At 46.0% G+C, this 27,020-nt stretch overlaps 1 protein-coding gene across 12 annotated transcripts in view; it reads right to left on the bottom strand.

Moving 5' to 3' along the window:
• Positions 1-27,020, bottom strand: part of MSI2 (musashi RNA binding protein 2) — an 841,455-nt gene that overhangs the window by 302,094 nt on the left and 512,341 nt on the right. For all 12 annotated transcript variants that reach the window (XM_070735316.1, XM_070735319.1, XM_070735321.1 and 9 more), the window contains exon 7: positions 19,334-19,382. In XM_070735316.1, coding sequence (XP_070591417.1) covers positions 19,334-19,382 — 49 coding nt within the window. The remainder of the gene's footprint in view (positions 1-19,333; positions 19,383-27,020) is intronic.

The following is a 27,020-nucleotide window of genomic DNA, read 5'->3' as shown; positions in this document are numbered from 1 at the left end:
CTGGTGAGACCACATTTGGAATACTGTGTTCAGTTCTGGAGACCTCACCTACAAAAAGATATTGACAAAATTGAACGGGTCCAAAAACGGGCTACAAGAATGGTGGAAGGTCTTAAGTATAAAACGTATCAGGAAAGACTTACCGTAATGAACTCAATCTGTATAGTCTGGAGGACAGAAGGAAAAGGGGGGACATGATCGAAACATTTAAATATATTAAAGGGTTAAATAAGGTCCAGGAGGGAAGTGTTTTTAATAGGAAAGTGAACACAAGAACAAGGGGACACAATCTGAGGTTAGTTGGGGGAAAGATCAAAAGCAACATGAGAAAATATTATTTTACTGAAAGAGTAGTAGATCCTTGGAACAAACTTCCAGCAGACGTGGTAGATAAATCCACAGTAACTGAATTTAAACATGCCTGGGATAAACATATATCCATCCTAAGATAAAATACAGAAAATAGTATAAGGGCAGACTAGATGGACCATGGGGTCTTTTTCTGCCATCAGACTTCTATATTTCTATGTTTCTAATTAAAATTTAAAAACAGTTCAGCAACACACAAACTAGCCATTCATACCGATTCATACACATGGACAAGCTAGTGGTTGATTTAGGGCCCCCGGTCCTGCTGGCATAGCCAGGTCTTTGTGGCCTTATGAAAAACCAGTAGGGTGGGGGCTGTACAGACCTCGGGGAGGAGTTGATTCCATAAAGTTGATTGCTTGATTGATTGGATTTATATGCCGCAATAACGTTAAAAATCTATCATACTCATTCAAACAGCAATCATACAAAAACATTTGTCGGCCAGGGGGCCAGGCGACTGGTTAGGTCTCACAGAGTGGGCCTTCTCCGGGTCCCGTCAACAAAACAATGTCGTTTGGTGGGGCCCAGGGGAAAAGCCTTCTCTGTGGTGGCCCCGGCCCTCTGGAACCAACTCCCCCGGAGATTAGAATTGCCCCACCCTCCTTGCCTTTCGTAAGCTCCTTAAAACCCACCTCTGCTGTCAGGCGTGAGGGAACTGAGATATTCTTTCCCCCTAGGCCTTTACAATTTATGTATGCTATGTTTGTTTGTAGGGATGTTTGGTTTTACAATAAGGGTTTTTTAGTTGTTTTAGTATTGGATTTATAGGATGTTTTTTATTACTGTTGTTAGCCGCCCCGAGTCTACGGAGAGGGGTGCCATACAAATCCAATCAATCAATCAATCAATAATAAATAAATAAACAAACAAATAAATAAACAAACAAATAAAATAAACAAATAAAATAAAATAAAATAAAATAAACAAATAAAATAAAATAAAATAAAATAAAATAAAATAAAATAAAATAAATAAATAATCGCCCCAAGCCTGGCGGCATAAATGAGTCTTAAGACTCTTGCGGAAGGCAAGGAAGGTGATGACAGTACGAATCTCTGTGGGGAACTGATTCCAGAGGGCCTGGGCCATCACAGAGAAGGCTCTTCCCCTTGGCCCTGCCAAGCGACGTTGTCTAGTTGACGGGACCTGGAGAAGGCCAACTCTGCAGGACCTAACCAGTGGCTGGGAGTCAATTTCCCCTCCTGGTAGCCTGCCGGTCTACGTTTCATGCCTACTTAGTTCAGCCGAGATGCTGTCGGCAGTTTGTTATTCATTGCATTTTGTGGACAAATCAACCACAACTACAAGTTCCATCTGTGCAGCTGCCAACGCAAAACAAAAGCACCGGATGAGACGACTGCCTGCGATTCCAGTTCTCCCATCCCAACCTCTTCCCTTCTTGGAATCCCACCCCAGAAGTTCCAAGGATTCGTTTGCAAAGCGCAAATCTCTCCCCATTCTGCCAGGGCCAGAAACCAGGAAGCGAGTGGAGAGTGTCTCCCCGCCGGCTGCCTCGCGCTCAAGGAAACGGGTCTTGGCGGCTGCGATCATGCGAACTTTCCTGGGCTTGTTAGGGGGCTTTGATTTCGCTCTAAAGCTTTAAACTTTTCTTTGGCAAATGCCCTAAACTAATTCACTCCGCGCATTACTCCAAGAAGCTGACACATTTGTGGCTTGCGCTATAATCCACGCATGGGGCTGGCAAGGTGCCCACCCCCATTTGCTGAGTGTAAAAACACATGTGGGTTTAAGAGTTCCAACCATGAGAGATAAATTACGCAACTCTCTGGAGCTCTGCTTTCAATTTTGGGAAGAAACCGCAAACTCAGCTGGCCCCTCCATTTCAGCTTAATATGTTTAGGTTTAAAGGGGGAGTGTGTGTATGTGCGTGTGTTTTGACATACTTAACTTATGCCTATATTAGAGAAAATAATGAATGGAACTATGGATTTTTTTCAGTTTACTGGCTGTAAACTGAGATTACCAGTGTCATCTGTATTCCGCCACTACAGACCACATGATCGAATCTTCCTCCACATTAAACAGAAATCTTCGCACCCAGAAATCTAGCCCGCCAGTTCTACAGAGTTCTACAGAGGAATCACTGAGTCTGTCATCTGCATCTCTATAACTGTCGTGTTCGGTTCTGCAACCCAACAAGACCGACACAGACTTCAGAGGAGAATCAGAACTGCAGAAAAAACAATGGCTGCCAACCTGCCTTCCATTGAGGACCTGGATACTGCACGAGTCAAAAAGAGGGCTGTGAAAATATTTATTGACCCCTCACATCCTGGACACAAATTGTTTCAACTCCTACCCTCAAAACATTGCTGCAGAGCACTGCACACCAAGACAACTAGGCACAAGAACAGTTTTTCCCCCAAACGCCATCACTCTGCTAAACAAATAATTCCCTCAACACTGTCAAACTATTTACTAAGTCTGCACTACTATTACTACTAGTTTTTTCTCATCATTCCTATCACCCATTTCCCCCCACTTTGGACTGTATGACTGTAACTTGTTGCTTGTATCCTTAAGATTTTTATTAATATTGTTTCCTCATTGCTTATTTGACCCCTATAATCATTAAGTGTTGTACCTCATGATTCTTGACAAAAGTATATTTATCTTTTATGCTCACTGAGAGCATCTGCACCAAAGACAAATTCCTTGTGTGTCCAATCACACTTGGGCAATAAAGAATTCAATTCTATTCTATTCTATTCTAACTGGGCTGATATGCTACATTTATTATTATTTATAATTTATTCACTTTTTATGCTGCCCTTCTCCTTAGGCTAAGGGCGGCTTACAACATGTTAGCAATAGCACTTTTTAACAGAGCCAGCCTATTGCCCCCACAATCCGGGTCCTCATTTTACCCACCCCGGAAGGATGGAAGGCTGAGTCAACCTTGAGCCGGTGATGAGATTTGAACCGCTGACCTACAGATCAACTGTCAGCTTCAGTGGCCTGCAGTACAGCACTCTACCTGCTGCGCCACCCCGGCTCTTTTATTTCTATATGCAAAGCATCTGGATATGTACATATGCTGAGAAAATTAGTCTTGTGTTTTGGAATAGAATAGATTAGAATTCTTCATTGACCAAGTGTGATCGGACACACAAGGAATTTGTCTCCAGGGCATAATTTTTACTATTAGATTTGTAATGTATTGTATCACTATTATGTTGTGAGCCGCCCCGAGTCTTCGGAGAGGGGCGGCATACAAATCTAATAAACTATAACTATAAACTATAAGATCACAGACTACATAGAAACAACAAGTCATAGGTCACAGCTCATCAATCATAGTTATAAGTTACAAACAACAACTGATGAATCTTAAGAAACCAATAGGAGAAAACTTCCGTGTTTTTGTGATGCTGCAGGGGAATCCCAGCATGGGAATCCCAGCAGCATAAAAACGGGTGCTTTGCGGCCAAGGGAAGTCTGGAGGTGGTGTTTCCCATGGAGGGGAGCCTCAGGGGAATCCCAGCAGTGCAGAAACGGGCACTTCACTGGCAACAGAAGTCCGGAGGCGGGGCATCCCAGTGGCGGCGCCTTGGGTTTGTAAGGTGAAAATAGTTTGGAAGAAGAGGCAAAAAAATCTTAAACCCCGGGTTTGTATCTCAAAAAGTTTGTATGACGAGGCGTTTGTAAGACGAGGTATCACTGTAGTCCCAAAGGTGGTTCCCCACCCTCACCCCCAAAAGGAAACTGGACCTCTCCCTGCAAACATTTCACTTCTCATCCAAAAAGCTTTTTCAGTTTGCTGTCACACACAAATTCCACTCTTAAGAAGCAGAAATTCACACAGCTAGTAACACTAATTCAACTCAGGACTACCAAGTCCCTCTCAGAATCCGTCCAACTTTCTTATACATCTTTCCTAAAGAGAGACAAGACCTCTGATAGGGGTTGACTAATGAAAGAACAAGGTGAAACTATTTTTCGTCCTGATTCGGCCGTTCAGTTTCTGCTGATGCAGCCTGAAAACTGCATTTGCCTTAATAGCAGCCATTTCCTGCTTCTAGCTTATTATATTCGGCACGGGGTCAATGACAACGCAGAGACTGGACATTGTGTAAAGCCAAAGAACATCCCTATTCCAAAGAAAGCTTTGTCTTTTATCCATTGCAATTCGTAGCACACAGGTGCATTTAAGAGGGGTTGAGCCACAGAAGCGGAACGACAGTCTCGGCACCATCTGATGCAACGTTTTTCAACTTTAAGATGGGTGGATTTCAACTCCAAACCAAAACTAGCTGGGGAATTCTTGGAGTTGAAGTTGCGAAAGCTGAGAAACATTTAATATTAACATGCATACAAATTAGGCGAAACCACACTCACCATGAGTGACTGTGAAAGGGATCTTGGAGTCTTGGTGGATAACCAGCTAAACATGGGCCAGCAATGTGCAGCAGCGGCTAAAAAAGCCAACACCATCCTAAGCTGCATGAACAGGGGGATACACTCCAAGACCAGAGAGGTAATAATACCACTCTATAAGGCCCTGGTCAGACCGCACATGGAGTATTGCATCCAGTTCTGGTCACCACACTTCAAAAAAGATATAGAGACTCTAGAGAGGGTGCAGAAAAGAGCAACTAAAATGATAAGGGGACTAGAGACCAGGTCATACGAGGAAAGGTTGCTGGAACTGGGCATGGATAGTCTAGTAAAAAGAAGGGCTAGGGGGGACATGATAGCTGTATACAGGTACTTGAGGGGTTGCCACAGAGAGGAGGGGGACACACTGTTTTCCAGGGCACCAGAGGGCCGGACGAAGAACAACGGTTGGAAACTGACCAAGGAAAGATTCAACCTGGAGATAAGAAAGAATTTCCTGACAGTGAGAGCAATCAACCAGTGGAATGGCCTGCCAGCGGAGGTTGTGGACTCCCCAACTTTGGACACTTTCAAGAGGAGATTGGACTGCCATTTGGGATACTGTGTTCAGTTCTGGAGACCTCACCTACAAAAAGATATTGACAAAATTGAACGGGTCCAAAGATGGGCTACAAGAATGGTGGAAGGTCTTAAGCATAAAACGTATCAGGAAAGACTTAATGAACTCAATCTGTATAGTCTGGAGGACAGAAGGAAAAGGGGGGACATGATCGAAACATTTAAATATATTAAAGGGTTAAATAAGGTCCAGGAGGGAAGTGTTTTTAATAGGAAAATGAACACAAGAACAAGGGGACACAATCTGAAGTTAGTTGGGGGAAAGATCAAAAGCAACATGAGAAAATAGGCGTTGATTGCTTACCTGAACGCCTCTTCTCGTACGGTGAGCGGGTACAGCAGTCACATGGGTTGCTCATGTCCAATCCGGTGGAACTGAGCCTAGTATTAAAAAAGCTTGCCGGATCCGCCCCTTCCCCAGAATTCGCGAATCCATAGACTAGGCTCAGTTGTGAAGCTCTGTAGTGTTCAACTCTCATTGTTAGAGGAAGAAAGATATAGAAAGGTAAAGAAGACACATACAAGGGCGGGAAGTGACTGCTGTACCCGCTCACCGTACGAGAAGAGGCGTTCAGGTAAGCAATCAACGCCTATTCTCCGTACTGAAGGAGCGGGTCCAGCAGTCACATGGGACATACCCAATAGATGGTCCCTAGGGTGGGATTAGCTTGCTATCGTGTGAGATAACGGATTGGAGTACCCTTCTGCCGAAGGCAGCGTCCGCTGAAGCGTAAGAATCAATTTTGTAGTGCCTGATGAAGGAATTTGGCGAGGCCCAAGTGGCTGCTTTGCAGACCTCCTCCAACGGGGCTTGAGTCGCCCAAGCGGCCGAGGTGGCTGCGCTCCTGGTGGAATGCGCAGTGATGTTCCTTGGAACTGAGAGGGAGGCCGACTCATAGGCCTTAGATATAGTCCCTCTGATCCAACGGCCTATTACTGTTGAAGACACTTTGGCCCCCATGACTCTGGGATGATAGGCTACAAAAAGTGCTTCTGACCTCCGAAAGGGTCCTGTGCGTTGGATATATATTCTCAGCGCTCTGGTGAGATCCAGGGTGTGCCATCTAATTGCCAAGGGATGGTCTCGTTGGAGGCAGAAGGAAGGTAGGACAATATCCTGAGATCTGTGGAACATGGAACTGACCTTGGGTAAGAAGGTAGGGTCCAGTCGCAAGACTACCTTGTCCTGATGGAATTGACAAAGGTCCTGCCTGATTGAGAGGGCAGCCAGCTCCGAAATGCGCCGGGCAGAGGTAATAGCCACCAGGAAGGCTACCTTAAAGGATAGGTACCTGAGGGATGCCGATTTTAGGGGTTCGTATGGTGCCTGCGTGAGGGAATGGAGAACCCGTGGCAAATCCCAGGATGGATACCTGTGGACCTTGGAAGGTCTGAGGTTGGCTATGCCCTTGAGGAATTCCTGAACTTCAGGGAAGGATCGGAGAGGCTGTCTGCGGGGACCCCCTAGGACAGATGAAATGGCTGCCAGATGACGCCGGAGGGTGCTGGTGGAAAGTCCTTTATGGAAGCCTTGCATAAGGAAGGAAATAATTCTGTGTATGGGGATGCACAGAGGGGAGAGACCTTCCTGTAGACACCACTGGTGAAACTTGGACCACGTGTGGTCGTAGATTCGATTGGTCGAGCCCCTCCTGGCCTTTAGAATGACCTCCACTGAATCGGGGTCATGACCACGCAGTTCTAAATCTCTCCTGATAACAGCCAGGCGGTGAGGTGGAACCACTCCGGGTCTGGATGGAAAGAGGCCCCCTGCCGCAGCATATCCCCCGAAACGGGGAGTCGCCAAGGGTCCTGGACGGACAGCTGTTGGAGATCCGCGAACCAGGGCCGGCGGGGCCAATGAGGGGCGATTAAGATTACTCGGGCCCTCTCGGTGAGGACCTTGTGAATCACATCCGGGAGGATTGGAATTGGAGGAAATGCGTAGAGTAGGCCTGGAGGCCATGGACTCCGGAGGGCATTGATTGCTTCCGCTCCCGGGGATGGAAATCTGGAATAGAAGCGAGGGAGTTGGGCGTTCGCATTGGTCGCGAAGAGATCCAGGACTGGTAGGCCGAATCTGAGGGTGATTTGATGGAACAGGTCTTGATGGAGGTTCCACTCTCCTGGGTCTATCGTTGCTCGGGATAGCCAATCCGCCTGGACGTTGAGACTCCCCGAGATGTGATCGGCTAGGAGCGACTGGAGATGTTTTTCCGCCCAAAGGCCCAACTTGAGGGCCTCCCTCATGAGAGCCTTGGATCTCGTGCCCCCCTGTCTGCAGATATGGCTTTTTGTGGCAATGTTGTCGGTGAGAATGAGAACGTGCCGGTTGGGAATGCGAGGAGAGAAATGCTTCAGAGCCAGGGAAACGGCTCTTAACTCTAGCCAATTGATTGGCCTGGAAGCTTCCTCCGGGGACCACGTGCCCTGGGCTATCATCCCCTGGGCGTGGGCGCCCCATCCCGATAGACTGGCATCTGTGGTGATGACAAATTGATCCGGGCACCTGAACGGGGATCCTCTGTCCATGGCCGGAGACTTCCACCACTTGAAAGATCTGCGAACACTCAGTGGGATGACAATGCGTCGATTTGAGTTGCTGTGCCCCGATCTCTGAAAAGGCAACAGTAGCCACTGGAGTTCCCTAGCATGAAGGCGAGCCCAGGGAATGATGCCTATGCATGACACCATCTTCCCCAAAAGGGAAGATAGAGTAACTATGGATACTGAAGGATTAGATAAAATGTTAGAAATTAACTCCACTATACTGAGTTTTCTCTCGGGAGAGAGAAAAACCTGGGAGGATTTTGAATCAATAATGGATCCCAGGTGAGAAATGGAAGTGGATGGTTGGAGGTGACTTTTATCAAAGTTGATGGAAAATCCATGGTCCTGAAGGACTGACATGGTGACAGAAAGGTCTGTTTTCACTCTCTCTAGGGAGTTCCCATGAATTAAAATATCATCAAGATAACATAAAATGTGGATGGGAGACGCCCGGATATAGGCCGCCAGGGACCCCAAGAGCTTTGTAAAGACCCGAGGGGCCGAGGAAAGGCCAAATGGCATCGCCCTATACTGGAAATGCCTGCCTTGAAAGGAAAAACGTAAAAATTTTCTGTGGCATTTGGCTATAGGAATGTGAAGGTAGGCCTCAGGGAGGTCTAAGGAGACCATGAAATCTCCCGAGTGAATGGCGGCCAAAATAGAAGACAAGGAGTGCATCTTAAACTTCCTATATTTGATGAATAGGTTTAGTTTCTTTAAATCCAAAATGGCTCTCCAACCTCCGGAGGACTTTGGAACCATAAATAGGATGGAGTAAAAACCTAGGCCCTTCTGACCAGAAGGGACCGGTTGAATGGCTCTGATGGACAAAAGGTGAGAAATGGCCTCCTCCATACGGTTACAATCTGAGGAGGACCTGGGAGAAGGGCAGGAAATAAAACGTTTAGGGGGAGGAGAAATAAATTCTAAAAGAAGGCCTGTTTGAACAGTGTCAATGACCCAAGGGTCCTTGGAGGTGAGACGCCAATTAGAAGCGAAATGAGCTAGGCGACCCCCTATGGGAATGGAGGTAAGATTACCATCTAGGTTTTTTTGAAGCCCTGTTAGAGGAAGCTCCCCTTTGGAAACGAAACCCTCTACCCCTGGAGTTCCTACCTTGGGAACGAAAGCGGGGGGAATACTGACCTGGAGATCTCTGATAGGAAGCCGCTTGATCTTGCTGGCGCCCTGGGCGACGAAAGGACTGCGTTTTGGTAACCTTTTTGGTGGTTGGACCCAAAACCTTCTTCTTGTCCGTGGTCTCCGTGAGGAGTGGATCCAGAAGATCACCGAAGAGAAGGTCGCGCTTTAAGGGGCCCTGGGATAACTGCCACTTCTGGCGAACTCCCGCTTGCCAAGGGCGAATCCATAGGAGTCTTCTTGCCGTTGTAGAGGCTGCAATAGACTTAGCAGAAAATCTAGTAGATTGCAAGGTGGCATCAGCCACGTACTGAGCAGCTGCAAAGACCTTGTTGAAGTCTTGTTGACCTCTCAAGTCATCGGGAGGAATGTGCTGTTGAAGTTGGCGAAGCCACAGCAGCATGGCTCTGGAGAAGAAGGAGGCCGCTGCAGAACTTTTAATGGCCCAGGAATCAGCGGTGAATCCTCTTTTGAGCATTTGCTCGATGCGCTTGTCCTCTGGGCGGAGGACTTCCTCCGCCTCGCCTGGCACAGCCGCTGCCGAGTGAAGAATCTTGACAGGTTCATCTGGTTTGGGAAAGGATAGAAGCTCTTCATAGGAAGAGGAAAGTTTATACAACTTTCTGTCCTTGGTGGAGGGATTAAGGCCAGAGGCTGGAAAATCCCACTGTTTGAGTAAGGCATCTTTAAACAATTTAGGCATAGGAATTACCTCGTTATCCTCCTGTTCCTCTGTGAAGTAAGGTAAATTCTCCTCCGGGGGATCAGTGGAAGTGGAGGCTTGTTTCTCCTGGGCCGCTAATCCCGTAGAAATTCTAGCTTTGAGGAGGAGAGATTTGAATAGTTGAGAAGGAAAAATAGTAATTGGAGGAGGGACTTTTATTTGGGATTCCTCATCCTCTGATAAGCCCTGAAAGGGGTCTTCATCCTCCTCTACATCCTCATATTCATCCTGGGAGGATTCTGAATCATCCTGAATAGGAGCTCTGACCGCTGGGGAAGAACCCAAGGGGCGGGAGGAACGAGAAGGAGGAAGAGGTAAAGGAAGCTCATTGATGGTGGAGAGTTTGGCATCAATGGCTTTGGACAACACAGCAAAAATAGATTGGAACTCAGGAGGTAAACTGGAAATATCAGCAGAAATGGCAGAAGAATCCCTAAAGGCCTGGGAGGATCCTGGCTGGGGGGAATCTTCAATAATATCTGGTTCCTCTGGACCTATGCCCCATAGGTTAGGTTGGGGTCTGTCTAGGTTTGGCTCATCCAGAGATAACACAGGGACCCCAGAAGGAGGCAGACTAGAGGCCTCTGGTGGGTCTTGACTACTGATTACTTGGGCCTGCACTTTCAAACGTTTTGCTGATTTGTCATGGATTTTTTGTAGGGCTAGGTCCCTTCTCTTCTCGGCCCTGGTGACCTTGGTCGAGGGGCGGGCCCCTGGAGAAGAGGAGGAAGAGGCCTGGGGGATACTAGTAATCTCATCGCCTGTAGGCCTGGCCTCTCTGGGACCTTTAGTTGTGCCTCTCTTGGGAAAAGTAGCCATAGTCTGACAATTAACAGAAGACAAGGCTGAGCCAATAACTGAATTATAAGGAGAAGATTTCAAGGACTTCCCAAGAGGAATGGATCCTGCTTCGAGGCCTCGAAGCTGCTGAGACGTGAGGACAATCTGGGCAAACCCAGAGTTCGTGCCCCCAAATCCAGCGGGGCCAGCCTCCCTAAACTTTGTAATTAAGTAAACCAAGGCACTCTGGTTGGAGGCTTAGCCGGTGGAGAATTTAGCCTGGGACCCCCAAGGCCCGCTCCCGGATCCACGCGGTGGACTGAGGCCTACGCGGCTGGCAGAAGGCCAACACGAGAGGCCTAGATTTTAAAAAAGGGCGCGAAGGCCTTCGCGCCGAAAAGATCGCTCCGTAGAATTTCTTAAGGGAAAAGCGATCGACTAAGTCCAGGAGACTAGAAGGCGTCTCACTCCGCAGGAGGTATTTTATAAGCCCTTAAATATTTGTATACAATAAAATAATCAATAATTCAATGGATAAATACTTGCACCAGGACCTCCAGGCCAAAGGATTAGAAGAATCCACAAGCGGCCGCAGGAATCGTAACCGGCCAAACCGCCGGGGGAAAACGAAACCGCAACTTCTCCCAAGGAAAAAAGCCGAGCCGCTTTTTTTCTTTTTTTCTTTTAAACGGCTGGCGCAATTAGTGCAAGTAATTAAATAAAGACAATAAATCTTACTACTTTTTGAAGGAAAGATCGAAGGGAAGGTGTTAGAATGTTGAACGAGCTATCACAATACAACCGCAGGATATGCGAACTGAGCGAATTCTGGGGAAGGGGCGGATCCGGCAAGCTTTTTTAATACTAGGCTCAGTTCCACCGGATTGGACATGAGCAACCCATGTGACTGCTGGACCCGCTCCTTCAGTACGGAGAATATTATTTTACTGAAAGAGTAGTAGATCCTTGGAACAAACTTCCAGCAGACGTGGTAGATAAATCCACAGCAACTGAATTTAAACATGCCTGGGATAAACATATATCCATCCTAAGATAAAATACAGAAAATAGTATAAGGGCAGACTAGATGGACCATGAGGTCTTTTTCTGCCGTCAGACTTCTATGTTTCTATGTTTCTATGTAGGATTTCCTGCTCAGGCAGAGGGTTGAACTCAATGACCTGTAAGGTCCCTTTCAACTCTAATAATTAATAAATAAATAAATAAATAAATAAACAAACAAACAAACAAACAAACAAACAAACAAACATAAATTTAAAAAAATCTGGTAGGTCACCACCAAGCATCAACCATCAACCAACGTGGAGCTGAACAAATGGGAATTGTATAAAAAAGCCAACATGGATAAGTGTCTCAGCATTATTCCAAGTTATATTGGCCCAGAATGAAGATGCTGTGTAATCCAGGGAGGGGGAAAAATGTCATTAATTTTACTTGTAAAATGTGCACTGTTTAAAAAACAACCAAAGACAATCAAAACAAATAGAAATCACAGTAAAAGTATGATAAACCATATGGTGCAGCTTTTTGGAAGACGGAAAAAAACAAAACAAAGGCAAAGAGAGAAAGTAGGTAAAAATAACTGCTCATAATTTCAAGGTATTTACGCACACTTGACTTACTGACAAGTTTTAATATATGCCGTCAGTGAATATTTTATTTGGTGAATTAGTAACTTTTGGCATGAAACCCGCAAAAGCCCGTACTTGTATTCAGTAATATAATCAGTAGATTAACTGCAAATAAATCAGAAATAAATCAGCTTATGGGCCAAACACTGTTTTTAATGAATAATTCTTGGCGTAAGAATTTTAGACCTTGGGCTTAATTGCTCAAGATAGGCTGCATCAATAGAAAATACACACTGGGAGGAAAGGAAATGTCAGAATTAAGTCCAAGGATATCAATATTGGAGAAAAGAAGGAGACATATAAGTAGCCATTAGATTGCTAAACTACTACATCTTAAGAGCTGACAAGTTGCAAATACAGTGGTACCTCTACTTAAGAACTTAATTTGTTCTGTGACCAGGTTCTTAAGTAGAAGCAATTTTCCCCATAGGAATCAACGTAAAAGCAAATAATGTGTGACCAGGGAAGTATTAATACCACTCTACTACGCCCTGGTCAGACCACATCTGGAGTACTGCATCCAGTTCTGGTCACCACACTTCAAAAGAGACATTGAAACTCTGGAGACGGTGCAGAAAAGAGCAACCAAAATGATTAGGGGACTTGAAACCAAGACTTACGAAGAGAGATTGCGGGAACTGGGCATGGATAGCCTAGAGAAAAGGAGGGCCAGAGGGGACATGATAACTGTATACAGGTATATGAGGGGTTGCCACAGAGAGGAGGGGGTCACTCTATTCTCCAGAGCACCAGAGGGCCAAACGAGGAACAACAAATATTATTTTACTGAAAGAGTAGTAGATCCTTGGAACAAACTTCCAGCAGACGTGGTTGGGAAATCCACAGTAACTGAATTTAAACATGCCTGGGATAAACATATATCCATTGCAAGATAAAATACAGGAAATAGTAAAAGGGCAGACTAGATGGACCATGAGGTCTTTTTCTGCCGTCAGTCTTCTATGTTTCTATGTTTCTAAGCTGACCAAGGAGAGATTCAACCTAGAAGTAAGGAAGAACTTCCTGATGGTCAGAGTGATCAACCAGTGGAACAACCTGCCTGCGGAGGTTGTGAACTCCCCAACTCTGGACACTTTCAAGAGGAGATTGGACTGCCACTTGGCTGGGGTGCTTTAGGATACCTGCTCAGGCAGGGAGTTGAACTTGATGACCTGCATGGTCCCTTTCAACTCTAACAATAAATAAAATAAATAAAACCCACTAGGAAAGAAATAAAAGCTCGGAATTTGGGTGGGAGGAGGAGGAGGAGGAAGAGGAGGAGGAGGAGAGTCGCTGCCGAAGGAAGAAGGGGAGGGGAGGGGAATCAAAAGAATCCAAAACTTTAAGGCTTAAAAAAAAAAAAGAGGGACTCTGAGACAGCGAGGAGGAGCACGCGCCTCCAATACACCCGGCGTGAGGCTGCCTCCCATACACTGCCGCCCATACACTGGCTGCTGCTGCTGCTACCTGCTTCCTCTTCCTTCCCATGCTGAAGGGCTCCCCTCTCCTTTCGCTCGCTCGCTTTGTAGCCGGCGCCTTTCCGTCGCTGTGGTGACTCCTCGGCTGCCCAGAGCGAAGGGAGCATTTCTTTTCTCTGGGCGCTGGCAGAGGTTTATTCCCTGTCCAAGCGCCCAGAGAAAGGAAAATGCTTTGTTCGCTCTGGACTGCCAAAGCCCCCTTACGCGCCACCGAAAGACTCCTCTGGCAGCCCAGATGGCCAGGATTAAAGAGGGAATGGCAGGAAACTGGCCGGGCCTTTGTGTCGCTTTCAAATTTCCTGGGAAAATTTTCCAGGCTCAAGTTCTTAAGTAGAAAACGGTTCTTAAGAAGAGGCAAAAAAATCTTGAACACCTGGTTCTTATCTAGAAAAGTTCTTAAGTAGAGGCGTTCTTAAGGAGAGGTACCCCTGTTTAGGAAGTTCTCCATTTACAACCATTTGCTCAGTGACCATTCAAAGTTACAACGGCACTGAAAAGGGGGATTTGTGACCAGAGGGGTCACAGCTTTGTTTCACAGAGAGCATCCTGAAGTTATCTTCAAAATCTGAAACTCAACCGCAAGTGGAGGGGGGGGGGAAGAGGTGGGAAACGGCTCTGTTTATTTATTTATTTTATTTATTTATTATTTAGATTTGTATGCCGCCCCTCTCCGAAGACTCGGGGCGGCTCACAACAGAATAGAACAAATCATAAATAATCAGAAAACTTTAAAATTTATACAAGCTTTAAAAGAACCCCATAAACTAACAGACGCACACACAAACATACCATGCATAAATTAAACATGCCCGGGGGAGATGTTTAGTTTCCCCATGCCTGACGGCAGAGGTGGGTTTTAAGGAGTTTACGGAAGGCAGGGAGAGTAGGGGCAGTTCTAATCTCTGGGGGGAGTTGGTTCCAGAGAGTCGGTGCCGCCACAGAGAAGGCTCTTCCCCTGGGGCCCGCCAACCGACATTGTTTAGTTGACGGGACCCGGAGAAGGCCCACTCTGTGGGACCTAATTGGTCGCTGGGATTCGTGCGGCAGTAGGCGGTCTTGGAGATATTCTGGCCCAGTGCCATGAAGGGCTTTAAAGGTCATAACCAACACTTTGAATTGTGACCGGAAATTGATCGGCAGCCAATGCAGACTGCGGAGTGATGGTGAAACATGGGCATACCTGGGTAAGCCCATGACTGCTCTCGCAGCTGCATTCTGCACGATCTGAAGTTTCCGAACACTTTTCAAAGGTAGCCCCATGTAGAGAGCATTACAGTAGTCGAACCTCGAGGTGATGAGGGCATGAGTGACTGTGAGCAATGAGTCCCGGTCCAGATAGGGCCGCAACTGGTGCACCAGGCGAACCTGGGCAAACGCCCCCCTCGCCACAGCTGAGAGATGGTTTTCTAATGTGAGCTGTGGATCGAGGAGGACGCCCAAGTTGCGGACCCTCTCTGAGGGGGTCAATAATTCCCCCCCCAGGGTGATGGACGGACAGATGGGATTGTCCTTGGGAGGCAGAACCCACAGCCACTCCGTCTTATCCGGGTTGAGTTTGAGTCTGTTGACACCCATCCAGGCCCCAACAGCCTCCAGGCACCGGCACATCACTTCCACCGCTTCGTTGACTGGGCAACATTTTACCCACCTGTTCACACCCCAGCCACACCACAGGTGGGAAAGGAGAAGTTACTGTGTAGGCCTCAGGGGCATTAATTAAACCATTTGGAGGGAGGGAGAGGGGAAAAGAAAAACACCCTTATTCCCCTAACAAGAAAAAAAACCCAAGCCCTCGAATATGACACCAAAAGGGCCCCTCCGCTATTTCCATTCTAAAACTTGTCACCTTTATACTGCCTGCAGGGAATGGCACAAAGACCGCACAGGAGCCTTTGGAAGCTTCCCTGTTGAATGGCTCCTCATTAGGTCCTTGCAAGCTGTCAGACTTCCTGATTCAAACCCCCCCAAGGGGGAGAGAGAAAGAAAGCACCAGACCTGAAACCTAAGGAATTTGGCCTGCACATCTATAGGGGGGAGCAGGAATGCCAGACGCTCTCACAGTTCAAAGCTTGCTTGCTTGCTTGCTTGCTTGCTTGCTTGCTTGCTTGCTTGCTTGCTTGCTTGCTTGATTTGTTTGTTTGTTTGTTTGTTTATTCAATTTTTATGCCGCCCTTCTCCTTAGACTCAGGGCGGCTTACAACCTGTTAGCAATAGCACTTTTTTAACAGAGCCAGGCTATTGCCCCCACAATCCGGGTCCTCATTTTACCCACCTCAGAAGGATGGAAGGCTGAGTCAACCTTGAGCCGGTGATGAGATTTGAACCACTGACCTTCAGTTCTACAAGTCAGCTTCAGTGGCCTGCAGTACAGCACTCTAACTGCTGCGTCACCCCGGTTCAAAGCTTTGTTGCATATACAGTGGTGCCTCTACTTAAGAACTTAATTCGTTCCGTGACCAGGTTCTTAAATAGAAACGTTTGTAAGTAGAAGCCATTTTTCCCATAGGAATCAATGTAAAAGCAAATAATGTGTGCAAACCCATTAGGAAGGAAATAAAAGCTCGGAATTTGGGTGGGAGGAGGAGGAAGAGGAGGAGGGGGAGGAGGAGGACAGTAGCTGCCGAAGGAAGAAGGTGAGGTGAATGCCTCCTTTTGCCTTTCTGTACCCAGACGCTCTGGGAGGCAACCTCGCGCCGGGTGTATGGGAGGCAGCGCGAGGGAGTCACCACAGGGAAGTGGTTTATTCCCACTCCAAGTGCCCAGAGAAAGGAAAACGCTCCGTTTGCTCTGGGCTGCCAAAGCCTCCTTAAGCGCCACTGAAAGGCTCCTCTGGCAGCCCAGAAAGCCCGAGATGGCTGGGATTAAAGGGAGAATGGCAGGAAACTGGCTAGGCCTTCGTGCTGCTCTCAAATTTCCTGGGAAATTTTTCCACGCTTGGGTTCTTAAATAGAAAATGGTTCTTAAGAAGAGGCAAAAAAGCTTGAACACCTGGTTTTTATCTGGAAAAGTTGTTAAGTAGAGGCGTTCTTAAGTAGAGGGACCACTGTACAACCACAGCCAGGCGGGGGTTGCTACTTACCGCCACTACTGGTTGCCGGTGTGCACTGGCGCGTGTCCCATGGAGATTTTGCTCGGTATGTGCAGAAGCAAAAAATTGCCAAACTTTCACACACACACACACACAAGATCGCACACATTATTTGCCTTTACATTGATTCCTATGGGAAAAATTGCTTCTTCTTACAAACTTTTCTACTTAAGAAGCTGGTCATGGAACGAATTAAGTTCGTAAGTAGAGGCACCACTGTAGCTCAGGGTTGAAATGAGGGGTCCTTGGTAGCTTCGGAGCTTGGTTGTTTTCCTGCAGGTGTCAACACTGATGGTATTACCTAATTGGGTAATGAAACATCTCCAAGCTCAGAGATCTCCAAGGAGCTCAGCTACCTGAAACTACTTCCAACCTGAAAACCTGGCCTTCTTCATCTTGGCTCCCATTGAACAATAGTCTTTCCATAAATCACTCTCACCCCAATTATTTCCCTTTATCTCAGATCAACCACAAAGCTCTGAAACAACAGATTTGGTCTCTCTTATCAGAAGAACCTATCCCACTGCATGGGATCAGGTGCAAGCGTGAAGCCCATCATGTACACAGCAGGAGGCACCACGTGAAACAAAACCAAGAGGCATTTATCATCATCTCTCTCTCTCTTTTCCAATATCTATCTGTCTATCCATCCAGCCATTCATCCATCCCAAAGCAGAAAGCCTCACCAACCTTTTTATACTTAAGTCAGCTCATTCTCGGGTTCTCTTCTTGGCTTGGCTTTCGACCATTGAAGGTATTGTTAGTTCTGCTTAAGTTTTAAAGTCATAGCAGTTACCGTATTTTGCGGAGTATAAGACGTACCATTCCTTCCCTAAAAGAGGCTGATAACTAGGGTCCATCTCATACTCTGAATGTAGCTTTTCCCTCCCCCCCAGCCCTAACTAGCTGCTAACTAGCTTCCCAACTCTTACCTTGCAGGCTCTTTCATTGTTTTCCCTCTGCAAAGAATGTTTTCCAAGCCCTAAGTCTTTGCAGGGTTTTTTTCATTGCTCTAACTTACTTACTTACTTACTTACTTACTTACTTACTTACTTACTTACTTACTTACTTATTTATTTATTTATTTGATTTGTATGCCACCCCTCTCCGAAGACTCGGGGCGGCTAACAACAATATAAAAAGACAATGTAAACAAATCTAATATTAAAAACAATCTAAAAAAACCCAATTAAAAAAACAACAACACCACTCATACATACAAGCATACCATGTATAAATTCTATAAGCCTGGGGGGAAGAGAAATTTCAATTCCCCCAAGCCTGACGACAGAGGTGGGTTTTAAGGAGCTTGCGAAACGCAAGGATGGTGGGGGAACTCTGATATCTGGGGGGAGCTGGTTCCAGAGGGTCGGGGCCGCCACAGAGAAGGCTCTTCTTAACTTGCTCCGAATAAGTTTATTTCCAGCCCTAACCAGGTGCTAACAATGTTCTCAGCTCTTACCAGCTTGCAAGCTCTTTCATTGTTACTCTTTGCAAAGAATGTTTTCCAAACTCTGTGGGGGTTTTTTTTTGCATTCTCTATTTTCTTTGAATAAGTTTCTTTCCAGCCCTAACCAGGTGCTAACAATGTTCTCGGCTCTTACCGATTTGCAAGCTCTTTCATTGTTAATCTCTGCTAAGAATGTTTTCCAAGCCCTGAGTCTTTGCAGGGTTTTTTCCATTGCTCTACTTGCTCCGAATGTTTCTTTCCAGGTTCTAATGATGTTCCCAGCTCTTACTGGCTTCCAAGTTCTTTCATTGTTACTCTCTCCAAATAAAGTTTTTTTTAAAGCCCTGATCAAGGGATAAAATAATGTGCTAGCTAAATTGGTACCTCGTAAGCAGATTCTTTTCCCTATTTTCCTTCTCCAAAACTGAGGTGCGTTTTATACTTTGGTGCATCTTATACTCCCAAAAATACGGTAAATTTACTCTAAACAATACAGCTACATTTTTAAAAATATCCTGAAAGCACAGCCTCTCTTGAGTCGATTTAGGTGATCAAATCCAGGCCCTTGCTTTGTGTAGGATTCCAAAATCAAACCATAACAACACAATTATCTGTAAACATGGAAATGTCCCTTTTCACAAAAAGGGAAAGAGGAAGAAACAGTCATTTACATAACTGTCTCCATCTGAATAATCAAATATGTAAGCAACTAAAAGGGAATTCAACTTTATGGGTAACTATGGCAGTAGTTAAAGAACCCACAAAAGAACCCACAGTGGGTTGTTTTAAAGAAGACACTCATGAAATGCGCGTTAAATATCCTTTCTGGTTGCACAAAAGTAAAGACTCAAGATCTGAAATAGGAGTAAAGTATGTATGGCTAAAATAGACGATTGCAAAAGATTCCTGGAACGATAGATGATATTCGCCAGTGAGAAAGACACATACACAATTCACAAAGCACCACTAAATAACATTGCACATTGCAGATAAAAGTAGTTGCTTCATCTTTTGACACAAAAAAAGCACATCCACAATAAACGAACTTGCTTTTTCAATGAGCCAAAGAAAATCCATACAAAGTTTTTTTTTAAATGTTGGGGGTTTCATTCCCCTCCTTACCTCTGTGTCTGTTGGTGGTCTTGTCAAACATAAGCATGGCATCTTCTACCTGCAAAACACAAGGACATCCTGGATTTAGAGACTGTGAAATACAATCTCGTAAATTACGAAGCAATTGAGGGACACTGTGAGCAATGCGGACCGGGGCGTCAAACCTCCTTTTTCTGCATCATTAGATTGGATTCCAAAGACAAAACATAATTCACGGCACCCCACACATCGATGGCATTGGTAAGTAATTCATTGAGCCTTGGTGGCGCAGTGGTTAGAGTACAGTACTGCAAGCTGCTTCTGCTGACTGCTGGCTTAATTCACCAGTTCAAATCTCACCAGGTTCAAAGTTGACTCAGCCTTCCACCCTTCTGATGTGGGTAAAATGAGGACCCAGATTGTTGGGGGCAATAGGCTGATTCTGTAAACCACTTATTTATTTATAATAATAATAATTAATAATTTATTGGATTTGTATGCCGCCCCTTTCCGCAGACTCGGGGCGGCTAACAACAATAATAAACACAACATGTACAATCCAATAATAAAAAACAACTAAAAACCCCTATTATAAAACAAAACATACACACACACAAACATACCATGCATAACTTGTAATGGCCTAGGGGGAAGAGCTATCTCAACTCCCCCATGCCTGGTGGTATAAATGAGTCTTGAGTAGTTTACGAAAGACAGGGAGGGTGGGGGCAGTTCTAATCTCTGGGGGGGGGTTGGTTCCAGAGGGTCGGGGCCGCCACAGAGAAGGTTCTTCCCCTGGGGCCCGCCAAACGACATTGTTAAGTCGACAGGACCCAGAGAAGGCCAACTCTGTGGGACCTTATCGGTCGCTGGGATTCGTGCGGTAGCAGGCGGTTCCGGAGGTAATCTGGTCCATTGCCATGTAGGGCTTTAAAGGTCATGACCAACACTTTGAATCGTGACCAGAAACTGATCTGCAGTCAATGCAAGCCATGTTGAAGAAACGTGGGCGAATCTTGGAAGCCCCACAATGGCTCTCGCGGCTGCATTCTGCACGATCTGAAGTTTCCGAACACTTTTCAGAGGTAGCCCCATGTAGAGAGCGTTGCAGTAATTGAACCTCGAGGTGATGAGGGCATGAGTGACTGTGAGCAATGACTCCCTATCCAAATAGGGCCGCAACTGGTGCACCAGGCGAACCTGGGCAAACGCCCTCCTCGCCACAGCCGAAAGATGATGTTCCAATGTCAGCTGTGGATCGAGGAGGACGCCCAAGTTGCGAACCCTCTCTGAGGGGGTCAGTAGTTCCCCCCCCCTGGGTATTTTATTTTATTTATTTATTTATTTATTAGATTTGTATGCCGCCCCTCTCCAGAGACTCGGAGTGGCTTAGAGAGAGATGTAGACACTGTAAAGCACTATATAAGTCTATGTGCTATTGCTATTGTTATTACAAGAGAGTTGAAATTCTGGCTAGTTTATCTTCTTCGTCGGGCTTTACAGCCATCTATAAGCGGTTTACAGAGAATAAACATATTGCCCCCCAAAATTTGGGTCCTCATTTTACCGACCTTGGAAGGATGGGAGGCTGAGTCAACCTTGAGGCTACTCATTCGATCTGCCAAACTGCTGGCAGCCGGTGATCAACAGTAGTAGTTTACAGTACTGCACTCTAACCACTGTGCCACCGAGCTTCCTTGGAGAATAGGTTGACTCCCTCTTCTTTGTGGCAACCCCTGAGATATTGGAACACTGCTATCATGTGTCTCCTCATCCTTCTTTTCATAAGATTAGATGTATCCAGTTCCAGCAAACGTTCCTTTATGTGTTTTATTCTTGAGTCACCTAATCATCTTGGTTGCATTTCTCTGCACTCTTTTTAGAGTCTCAAAATCTTTATTTATATCATGGCGACCCAAACGGGATGCAGTCTTCCAAGTGTATTAACCCTTCACGTTAATCACACCTTGATTCTATTGCTCTGTTAATGCAGCCAAGAACTCTGTTGAAACTTTTTTGGCAGCTGCTTCATACTCCTGGCTCAACAAGATGCAAATGAGGATGTTTCCTTCTGAAGGTCCAGTACCAAAAAGATGGTTGGATAACCAGAATCAAGTTCTTTTTGCCACAGAGATCTTGAAGAACAGTGGTGAAAGAACAGCAATCCAACCAGTAGTGGTATACCCTCAGGGGCATGGTGACCAGACCTAGGCTGCAAAACTCCAGGAAACCCACTAAGATGTCAGCAAAGAACAAGAAACATATGCATTTCTTTTCTGCAGCCCATGTGTGGTCAACCTACTTGGAAGAACTGGAGGAAAAAAAGAAAGAAAGAAAAAAGAGAGAGAAAGAGAGAGAAAGGAATGAGTGAGTGGGAGGAAAGGAAGGAAGAAGGAAGGAAGGAAGGAAGAAAGGAAGGAAAGAAAGGAAGAAAGAAAGAAAGAGAGAGGGAAGAAGGGAGGGAGGAAGGAAGGAAAGAAAGAAAGAAAGAAAGGAAGGAAGGAAAAATAGGAAGAAAGGAAAGAAAGAAAGAGAGAGAAAGAGGGAGGGGGGAAGCAGGGAGGAAGGAAGGAAGGAAGAAAAGAAAGAAAGGAAGGAAGGGAAAGTAGGAAGAAAGGAAAGAAATAAAGAAAGAGAGAGAGAGAGAGAGAAAGGAAGGAGTGAGTGGGAGTAAAGGAAGAAGGAAGGAAGAAAGGAAGAGGAAAGTAGGAAGAAAGGAAAGAATGAATGAATGAAAGAAAGAAAGAGGGAGGGAAGAAGGGAGGAAGGAAGGAAGGAAGGAAGGAAAGAAAGGAAGGAAGGGGAAAGTAGAAAGGAAGGAAAGAAAGAAAGGAAAGAAAGAAAGGAAGGAAGGAAGAGGAAAGTAGAAAGGAAAGAAAGAAAGAAAGAAGGAAAGAAAGAAAGGAGGAAAGGAGGAAAGGAGAAAGAAAGGAAAGGAAGGAAGGAAGGAAGAAAGAGGGATGGAAGAAGGGAGAGAGGGAGGGAGGAAGTGAGGAAGGAAAGAAAGAAGCAAACAATAAGACAAGACAGTGCACACAGTGTTGCCTTAATCAAATCTCCTTTTGTCCACAAAGCCTCTCCTGAAATTGAAATATCCCCCCCCCCAACACACACACACTTCAATCTACTGGGGGAGGCAGGACAGGTCCAAGAGGACCCCAAGGCCAGAGTCCGCTTAGCCTCCAAGGGATTCAGTGGACCTTTCAAAAAAGCCACAGGTGTTTCCAGGGAGAAGGATGTGGGTAGGGGTGGGGGCAAGGGACAGGGTATTACACTCAGTCGCCACATTCCAGCCGCTCAACTGTGACCGAAGGAAAGGAAAAGCTTTCAAGATCCTGTTATTTGCATGACTTGGTCCACCTGCGTTTCATCCGCCAGGCCACGCCTCAGTGCCGCTACCCTTTAAGAGGAGAGGAGCAGGGCGCTGAAGAAGCTGCCCGTCCCTACTACAGATGCGGCCAGAGCCCAGATGGGGCAGGTCATCATAGCTACAGGTGTGTGTGTGTGTGTGTGTGTGTGTGTGTGTGTGTTGTGGACCGAGTGACAAAAGAGCAGATGACACACAAAGCTCTGTAAATTTGTGGGAACAAGGCTTGACCATCAAGAATACAGTGGTGCCTCTACTTAAGAACTTAATTCGTTCCGGGACCAAGTTCTTAAGTAGAAACATTCTTAAGTAGAAGCAATTTTTCCCATAGGAATCAATGGAAAAGCAAATAATGCGTGCAAACCCATTAGGAAAGAAATTGAAAGCTTGGAATTTGGGTGGGAGGAGGAAGAGGAAGAAGAGGAGGAGGACAGTCGCTGCCGAAGGAAGAAGGTGAGGTGAGGGGAATCAAAAAAATCCAAAACTTTAAGGCTTAAAAAAAAAAGAGGGATTCTGAGACGGTGAGGGGGAGCACGCCTTTCCCATACACCCGGCGCGCGGCTGCCTCCCATACACTGGCTGCTGCTGCTGCTACCTGCTTCCTCTTCCTTCCTATGCTGAAGGGCTCCCCTCTCCTCTTGCTCGCTCGCTTTGTAGCCGGCGCCTTTCCTTTGCTCTGGTGACTCCTCGGCTGCCCAGAGCGAAGGGAGTGTTTCTTTTCTCTAGGCGCTGGAAGAGGTTTATTCCCTGTCCAACCACCCAGAGAAAAGAAAATGCTTCGTTCGCTCTGGACTGCCAAAGCCTCCTTAAGTGCCACCGAAAGGCTCCTCTGGCAGCCCAAGATGGCTGGGCTTAAAGGGGGAATGGCAGGAAACTGGCTGGGCCTTCATGCCGCTCTCAAATTTCATGGAAAATTTTTCCGGCCTTGAGTACTTAAGTAGAAAATGGTTCTCAAGTAGAGGGGAAAAAATCTTGAACACACGGTTCTTATCTAGAAAAGTTCTTAAGTAGAAGTGTTCTTAAGTAGAGGTACCATTGTACTTTAAAGGAGTGGCTCTACTGAAGGGCTACTCAAATTTTTACTACCACACTGTGGGCTTGACACCCTGCATTTTCTTTCAACATCTTTCAGTGCAAATTGGGTGCTCTGGGGTGGAGCTCCATTTTCCCTACCCCACTGCATTCCCCCACCCCCCTGTCTGGGCAGCAGCCCACCCGAGTGGTTCTCAACCCTTCAAACCCCTTAATATTTTGGGGTTGCTGGCCTTGCCCATAAGCACCACCTCTGCCGGTCACTCACAGCGAATGGTGTCGAAGGAGGCTGCAGAGTGCCATTTGAAGCTTTCACCCAGCTGCAGAAGATGTCACAAAGGTGTTGGATCAAGGTGGTGCCGTGGATATTGCCTATCTGGACTTCAGCAAAGCCTTTGATACGGTTCCACATAAAGAGCTAATAGATAAATTAGTGAAGATTGGACAATCCCTGGATAGTTCAGTGGATTTCAAGCTGGCTGAAGCATAGACATCAGAGAATTATTGTTAATAGCGAGTATTCTGAGCAGAGACAGGTTACAAGCGGTGTGCCACAAGGGTCTGTTCTGGGTCCTATTCTTTTTAATATGTTTGTGAGTGACATAGGGGAAGGTCTGGTAGGGAAGGTTTGCCTATTTGCCGATGACTCTAAAGTGTGCAATAGGGTTGATATTCCTGGAGGGGTCTGTAATATGGTAAATGATTTAGCTTTACTAGATAAATGGTCAAAGCAACGGAAACTGCAGTTTAATGTTTCCAAATGTAAAATAATACACTTGGGGAAAAGGAATCCTCAATCTGAGTATTGCATTGGCAGTTCTGTGTTAGCAAAAACTTCAGAAGAGAAGGATTTAGGGGTAGTGATTTCCGACAGTCTCAAAATGGGTGAGCAGTGTGGTCGGGCAGTAGGAAAAGCAAGTAGGATGCTTGGCTGCATAGCTAGAGGCATAACAAGCAGGAAGAGGGAGATTGTGATCCCCTTATATAGAGCGCTGGTGAGACCCCATTTGGAATACTGTGTTCAGTTCTGGAGACCTCACCTACAAAAAGATATTGACAAAATTGAACGGGTCCAAAGACGGGCTACAAGAATGGTGAAAGGTCTTAAGCATAAAAAGTATCAGGAAAGACTTCATGAACTCAATCTGTATAGTCTGGAGGACAGAAGGAAAAGGGGGGATACGATCAAAACATTTAAATATGTTAAAGGGTTAAATAAGGTTCAGGAGGGAAGTGTTTTTAATAGGAAAGTGAACACAAGAACAAGGGGACACAATCTGAAGTTAGTTGGGGGAAAGATCAAAAGCAACGTGAGAAAATATTATTTCACTGAAAGAGTAGTAGATGCTTGGAACAAACTTCCAGCAGACGTGGTTGGTAAATCCACAGGAACTGAACTGAAACATGCCTGGGATAAACATATATCCATTGTAAGATAAAATACAGGAAATAGTATAAGGGCAGACTAGATGGACCATGAGGTCGTTTTCTGCCGTCAGTCTTCTATGTTTCTATGTTTCTATGTGCCTCCTTGTCCAGCAGCAGGTTTGCCACACCGTTCAAGGCTACCACGGCGCCACTGAGAACAATAAGAACCCACAAAGCGACCTCTTTCCACCTGGCTGCCTTCTCTTCCGGGCTCGGAGCAGTGTGCAACTGGGAGGACACTCCCTGTCGGGGGGAATCAATTGAGAGGGACCACGCACGTTGCCCAGGGTCACATGCCCCCCTGGCATTGCTCAGTGTCCGCCCCTCGGGAGAAGGGCTCCCCATTATTTGAGAAGGACTGGGCTAACCAGACAAGCCAAACAAAGTCCCTTCTCAGGGACACTAACACAGAAAACCAAATCCAGTTGCCAAAACAGACGCGGAGTTTGAAATCTCTTGTTCCAGCGGGCTTTTTCATCCATGTGTCATGATATTATTTACACAATCTAGACAAGAGATTACAATAGCGGTGGGGCTTCAGAGAGAGAGAAGGAGACCGGCTGAATTTTAATAGCTTCCTTCCCTGAAGGATTGACAGCTTCAGGGGGTCAGCAGTCCGGCTAACACTGACCAGCACCGCTTGAGCTGCAGGCGTCTTGTCATGACAAAATTTCAGCTGAACCCCAGGCCTCTCCGGGGAGATCTTCTCTGAACTTTCTTTGTTCGGTTTCTTTTAAGACACCGCACCGCTGGAGCCGGCTAAGGCAACAAATAACAAGTCAGCCAGCCCCGGTCCTTGTCTAAGGGGGAAACGCACTACATGACACAAAGCTTTTCCCCTGTTCACTGTAACCTAGGTGACAACGCCCGATATTCAACTGGTAGGCCATCACCTCCTCCTCCCGTCTCTACATTTCAACTTTCCAAAGCTCGACTAACAAGTGGATCCTTATGTTATCCACATATTTGCACACTACTGATGCCATGACCAACACTTTGAATTGTGACCGGAAACTGATTGGCAACCAATGCAGACTGCGGAGTGTTAGTGTAACATGGGCATACCTAGGGAAGCCCATGATTGCTCTTGCAGATGCATTGATCCGTGACGATCACGTGATCAAAATCCAGACGCTTGGCACCTGACTCATATTTATAATGAATGTAGCATCCCGGGGTCATGTGACTCCCTTTTGCGACCTTCCGACAAGCAAAGTCAATGAGGAAGCCAGATTCAGCACTGGGAGAAATAAAGGTCATAAAATGGGAGCAAAACTCACTTAGCAACAATTGTGACCAAGTCAAGGATTACCTCTATTCCAGCAGTCTGAAAGATGGCTCAGGACATAGCCCAAATATTGAGTGTAGAAGAAACAGCACTCATATAGAACGACCCAATGTCACAAAAATAGGACCTTGTGGATCATAAGAAACTACTCACAAGAGCCTACAAAACTTTTGCCAGACCCATCCTTGAATACAGCTCATCTGTCTGGAACCCATACCACATCTCGGACATCAACACCCTTGAAAACGTCCAAAGATACTTCACCAGAAGAGCCCTTCACTCCTCCACTCGAAACAGAATGCCCTACGAAAATAGACTAACAATCCTGGGTCTAGAAAGCTTAGAACTACGACGCCTAAAACACGATTTAAGTATTGCCCACAAGATCATATGCTGCAACCTCCTGCCTGTCAATGACTACTTCAGCTTCAACTGCAACAACACAACAGATTCAAACTTAATATTAACCGCTCCAAACCTGACTTTAAAAAATATGACTTTAGCAATCGAGTTGTCAAAGTGTGGAACTCATTACCGGACACAACAGTGTCAACCCCTAACCCTCAACATTTTTCCCTTAGACTATCCACGATTGACCTCTC

This window comes from Erythrolamprus reginae, chromosome 1, assembly GCF_031021105.1.
Source record: "Erythrolamprus reginae isolate rEryReg1 chromosome 1, rEryReg1.hap1, whole genome shotgun sequence".
Taxonomy (NCBI): Eukaryota; Metazoa; Chordata; class Lepidosauria; order Squamata; family Dipsadidae; genus Erythrolamprus; species Erythrolamprus reginae.
This window is presented reverse-complemented; position numbering and strand designations above follow the sequence as displayed.